The 6,210-nt window shown below is 39.2% G+C and overlaps 1 protein-coding gene across 1 annotated transcript in view; it reads right to left on the bottom strand.

Annotated features, from left to right (window-relative positions):
- Positions 1-3,424: 3,424 nt before the first annotated feature.
- COL6A5 (collagen type VI alpha 5 chain) overlaps positions 3,425-6,210 on the bottom strand; it is an 82,694-nt gene continuing 79,908 nt past the window's right edge. Inside the window, exons 37-38 of the mRNA XM_077750883.1 lie at positions 4,886-5,575; positions 3,425-3,525 (exon numbers count right to left, since the gene is read on the bottom strand). Coding sequence (XP_077607009.1) covers positions 3,425-3,525; positions 4,886-5,575 — 791 coding nt within the window. The remainder of the gene's footprint in view (positions 3,526-4,885; positions 5,576-6,210) is intronic.

The following is a 6,210-nucleotide window of genomic DNA, read 5'->3' as shown; positions in this document are numbered from 1 at the left end:
TCTGTGTTCAGAGTTCCTTGGTTTCATTAAAGAAAAGGATGTTTCACTGTCCCCTGGCCTTCATGGTTTCTGATGAGAAATCTATGATCATTTGAAGAATTGTTCCTTTTTTTTTTTAATAACATGTAGGTTTTCTCTAGTTGCTTCAAAAATTTCCTTATCTTTGGTTTTCAACAGTTAATGATGTGTCTGGAGTGGGGTTTTTAAATCTATAAAGTTATATCTTTTACTAATTGAGTAATATTTTTTTGTCCATTATTTCCTCAAATATGTATTTTTTCTGAATCAATGTAACTTTCCTCTCAACTTCTAAAATGCAAATGAAACAAATGTTAGGCCCTTTGATATTGTTCTATACATCTCCAAGGCTCTGTTCACTTTTAAAAATCTCTACATTATATAATTAGTCTATCTTCAAGTTCACTGATTCTTTTGTCATCTTCCTTATGCTTTTGAGCCCATTCAGTGAACTTTTTTTTTAAATTTCAGACACTGTATATATTTTTTTACTTCTAAACTTTCCTTTTGGTTCTTTTTTAAAAATTATTTCTATGTTTCTGCTGAGAGTGTTATTTCTGTTCAAGTTGTTTGCCTTTTATCTCATGGAGCACAGTTATCATAGCTGCTAATTTAATGGATTTGTCCATTGGGTGTCTTTTCCTCCAAGAACTCACATCTCCTGGTCACTGTATGTTGCCTAATTTCAGATTTTGTCCTGAACACTTTGAATATTATGTTATGTAGACTTGAAGTCCCGTTATAATTCTCTGTAGAAGGCTTATGCAGCTCTCAGAATTAGAATTAGAGGATCCCCTTCTCCAGTTCTCTTGCCTCTGGGATTACCCCCACATACTGGCCAACAGGGCCTATCTTCCTAGTTCCTCTGGCCAGAAAAACAGGGTTTCTCTTTAATTTTAGCTAGCTGGCCTTTCACTCAGCTCCAAATTGTGTCCACTTCAGAGCAAAACCATGAGAAGAAAAAGGGAGAAAGTGGGATTTCTTCCATGAACTCTGACAAATGGGGCCTTTTTTCCTAGTTCTTCTGCCCAGAAATATGGGGGTTCTACTGAGTTTTAGCCTCTTGCCCCACTGCCATCACACACTTCCAGGACTGGGTTTGCCCTTGGCACAAAACCACAAAAGAAAACAGAAAAGAAAATGGTAAACTCATGTCCCTTCACAATATATCTGCTTTTTGTTACCTTTCAGAGATCTCAGGTAGTGACTTTTTGTATTTTCTGCATAGTTTTCAGTTGTAGTCAGTGGGAGAGAGAGGAGTATGTGTTTAGTCCATCTTGATTGGAACTAGATATTGCACTGTATTTATATTTGATTTTTCTTTTCTTACACTTCTCTCCCCTTTCTATATTTTTTTATATTTCCTCTACCCTCATCTCTCTTATTTTCCATCATTTTGCTGATTTTGTTCAATATCTATACATTAGCTATGTTTACAATTACACCCGCATCTAATACATATGGTGTAGATGTATATGTGAAGTATTCATTTGTATTGCATACATATGTAGCATTGTGCATAGATACTTCATACCTATATGGTATTTCATTGTATAATCATACCAAAATTTATTTATCATACCTGCTGTTGGGCACTTTTGTTTCCACTTTGGGGCTACTACAAATAGTGGTGCTATGAACATTCTAGTACATGACTTTTGGTCAATATATGTTTTTCTGTTGTACATATATATTAGAGTAAAATCGCTGGTCATAGGAAATATACGCTTGTAGCTTTTGCAGATACCCAAGAAATTTTAAAATAATTTCCCATATAGTTTTGGTACACAGCAAAATAGCAGAATAGCTGCTCCAGAGCCTACTATCGCTTCCTGTTCTTCATCTCCCATTTTCTCCTCACGTAGCCCAAGAATCTACCCTCAGCCTCCAAAGAGATCTCAGAACCACAACAGCCTTGTCCATTCCAGGCACTGCTGGGGCTGGGGCTGGGCTAGACACCCACATCTCAGAGCAGGCAAGCCCAGGGTGCTCTGGGAGATGGCCGACCCTCAAACATTAGCGGCTCATTGTATAGCTCCTCCCCACCCCCATTTTGCACAAGGATGTACAGATCTGCTTGCTTACCATGGACCTGTGTGGTCTTTGTTCCCATCCCTCTCCTGTCTCCGTTCCCTGACCCTCCATCAACCATTTACATCTACTTCTAGTTCTGGTTTTGCCAACACTATTGACCCATTGATTCCTTTTTTTCCTCCTTTCTGAGTTTTATCTTGTTTGCCTCCTCATTTTGGGAACCCCTTGCAGCCCTAGATGATAGTGCTCCTCTATCGTGTCATCTCCACCTGTCCCAGTGAGTTCTCCTTGCTCATCCTTGCTCATTTTCCACCAGGGGAAAATCTAAACAAAGGTACTTCAGGGTCTTCATTTCTATTGTACCCAAAGTTACCTTTTTTATCTTGTTGTTTACCATCTGCTAGAGCTGGCATTTCTTCTGAGTGTGCCTCTTCCTTATCATTCATCATCACTTCTCCAGATGAAAAGAGCATGTATAACTTCTGGATCAAATCAGTAGTGGTCCCAGAACCATTAATAGGATGGTTCCCTAGTACAAAGGAATGTTGCTCCTGGGAACCTGTCTCACTGTTTCCTGTCTCTATTTCATACACCTCAGGAATAAGGCTGAGGTGACAGAGAAAAGAGATGAAAAACGCATTAGCCAAGCCCTTTGCAGAATTAAATGTAAATACAGGCAGATCTATAACAGCAATCAATTTTATGCATGTGATTGGAATAGTTCAAACGCAGTTTGTGGATGAAATCTGACTCAGGGGCAATTTTTAATATTCTAAAGGGAAATTAGAATGTCGTATCAGGGGTTTAGGACTCCAAAGCAATATTATTTTCATGACTGAATTTTTATTGCGTACTTAGGGCTGTACTTTGCAAAATCAAACTTAAAAGAATCCTTCCTACCAGTTTTCATACGGGTTCTGTTTTTTAAATGGTGAATGCTTTTGTTGCTTTCACAACTTTTACTCTTTTGTGTTTTTCTTCTACTCTAAAATTGCTACAGCTAACCTTTGATATTATAAGTTTTCTGTTTTGACAGTACTTATTATTAGGGTGGTGTTATATAAGGTACTAATAAAAGCAACCGAAATGGAAACATGGTTCTTTCTAATATGGTTCACATTCTATCTGCTATTAACCCCAGATCTGATCTATGCAGTCATCACAACCCAGGAGTATTTGTCTCTCTCTCTCTCTCTCTCACTCTCTCTCTCTCTCTCTCTCTCACACACACACACACACACACACACACACACACACACCTGCATCCGACAGCCAAACTTGCATCCTGAAAACTAAAACCCCATTCATTTCAAATTATTTTCGTTAGGACTGTGTCCAGCTGTAGTATTACTCAAACCGTGATTTTGTCAACTCACAATACAGTGTTTCCTGAGCCAACGTTCTCTGGGTTGGGAGAGGTGATGTTAACACACTTGGGTATCAGATCTGCAGGGGGGTATTTGTTGATGGCACCTGGAGAGAGAGTGGCTGGTTAATCTAAATTTTACCCTTCTATATTCTATCGCCCAAAGGCAGTTCATCTTTTCTTGTGGTGTTTTCAAGAGCAAATCAACTTTATAAAATTGATAAGGGACTCAGGAAAGTAGACACCCTTGACATTGCAATACCTCATTGGCAAAGTCAATGAGATACAGCAGTGACTCAGTCAAAAATTCTTAAGCTCTGTATGTCACAGGCTTGTGATATGATTCAAGGACATTTCTTAATCCCTTCTAACATCTGTTTCTCTCCCTTTAACAGGAAGATCTCTCCAGAAGACACCTTAAGCTATTGAAATGGTCTGCCTTATTTACCTTGGGGTTGGAAGTAGGAATAATTTTTTTTTGCTACTATATAAAAATCCTGAATTCTAAGATTCTTATGGGTTACATGAGCTCTGAGGCTTTGTGAGTGGCAGAAAATCTGCATCTCCATCATTCCCTGGTAAATTTGCAGGAGCTGCAGATAACTATTCAGTGTGGCCTCTGCCTCACTCCCAATCCCAGCACAGGCCAGGATTGGCTCGATGCTACAAGCTCTTAGGTATATTGCTATACCCATGTCTAAAATCACAACACATGGACAGAGGCTGGGGCAGTCACTCTCAAAACCCCACTATAGAAAGACACCCTTAAGCCCCTGCCTGGCTATGCCTGAGACAACTGTCTGGGACAGAGGCTCTAGAAGAGATTCATTCCCATGGCTTAAAGGAATTAAGGTCATAGCCAAAGGTAATTTATAGTGAAAGATAAAACAGAAGTCCTTGGAATAGATGGAGGGTGGTGGTAGTGGGGCATTACCGATTGCAGCAGTGTGCTTCCTTAAGGGTACAGGAACTAAAATATAGTTTAATGAACAGAAGCACAGCTCTGGGGTCAGAATGCTTGGGGCTGAGTCTAGGATTCACCAACTATCAAACTGTGAGCTTTTGAGCAATTTATTTAATGTCTCTGAACCTTACTTAATATGCTCACTTGTAACATGGAGATACCAGTACTTTCCTTTGAGAGCTGAACTGAGGATTAAATGATGCAATCCATTTAAAGAATTCGGTACGTAGTACCAAGTACATAGTGAACAGATTAGGGTTAAGAGACACTTTTTACCCGTATGGGGTTTTTCTGGCAAAGACTTTGACAGTGCAGCAGTAAAGTTCAAGGCCAGTAAGACCTGATATTTTTCTCTGATTTTCTCACTGCCTCCTTGTCACACCTTAGACTCTACCACTCTCCCCTGAGGTAAGGAGTATATTACTATGTAAAATGGTGGACTGTACACAGAGACATTAAATCCATTGCAAAAGCAATAGAAGAGAAAAGATTTAATGACTTACGTCTGATTAAATGAACAAATGGCTTGACAAACTTGGTGATATAGTTCAAATCTGGCTTGTGGGTTCGGCCAAGCTGGACTAAGTGATGATCCAGTGGGTGGCTGGCTAATTCTTCTAATTCCTTATAGTTGTGTATAGGACCAAAGGAAAATACAAATATGGAGTAGCCCTGACACTTGGCTCTCAGAGATGCAATTCTTAAGAATTCCTTGTCTAAGGGGTTGGTTTCACCAGCAGATATAACAAAGATAACTTTGTTTTTCCTCTGGTTGGGGGTTCCTACAAAGACATTGTCAATTGTCCACTGCAGGGCATGGCCGACAAAAACATCTCCATTGAGCTGTTGAAAAGAGTCTTGGAGATGATGTTTCATTTGGTATATATTGTTATAAGTAACCAAATCAAATTCCAGGTAGACAGGGCATTCTTCACTGTTGGGCACATAGCCTGGAGGAGAGTAGCTCAGGACTGCCACTCTGTCCCCTAATGTGGAGGTCAGTGGGTCTGGGGCAATGTGAAAGTAATCAAGCACTGAGATTAGAAAAGTTTTCACTTCCTGAAACTCCTCATTTCCTATTCTTTGGGAAGAATCTATGAGGAAAGCCACATCCATGTAATATTCTTGAAGAGAGGTATCTCCAGGTTCATAAGTAAGACCTGGTTCTTCTTTTCTGCCATGGTTTTCATGTCCTGCAATAGAATAGCTCAAGTCATTCTTTTTAGTAGAAGGCTAGACTTGGAACTCCTATCCAGGGATGGCCAATACACATCATGGGTTTTTGCCATGTTTCATTTCCACACCCACGGCAGACATTAGTAATCAATTACAGTACTTGTTCTCAGATATATTCTCCACACACTGCATGGGAAACCACTGGCTGTTATGTGAAAAGAAACATTTGCTAGCCCATCTCAGATCTTTGTCAAAAAGATCTTTGATTGGTCCTCTAGCTTTTTTCATATGCAAAATGAGAAACATATAACTATTTTTAGTGCACTCTACATGATCACAAATTTAAAGTACACATTTGCATGGGATCTAATTATTATGCAGTGACCCTAAAAGTATATATGTCAAAGTCACATATATTGATGTCAAAAACACTTGGACCTTTATACACATGTTCAAAATATGCACATACATGAGAGCAAGTATAAATGCTGACTTTAGAATCCAAACTCTTTGTAAGACGTTAAATACTCTAAGATGTTGGTTAAGTGCCAGTCTACAGTTTAGTGGCCCATGACAAAACAAGGAGCTTGCACCATGTTGTAAGTCATCTACATTACTAACTACATTGGTTAGTTCAGCTGATACCATCTCC

The sequence above is a fragment of the Crocuta crocuta genome, unplaced genomic scaffold (assembly GCF_008692635.1).
Source record: "Crocuta crocuta isolate KB4526 unplaced genomic scaffold, BGI_CrCroc_1.0 scaffold279, whole genome shotgun sequence".
Lineage (NCBI taxonomy): Eukaryota > Metazoa > Chordata > Mammalia > Carnivora > Hyaenidae > Crocuta > Crocuta crocuta.
This window is presented reverse-complemented; position numbering and strand designations above follow the sequence as displayed.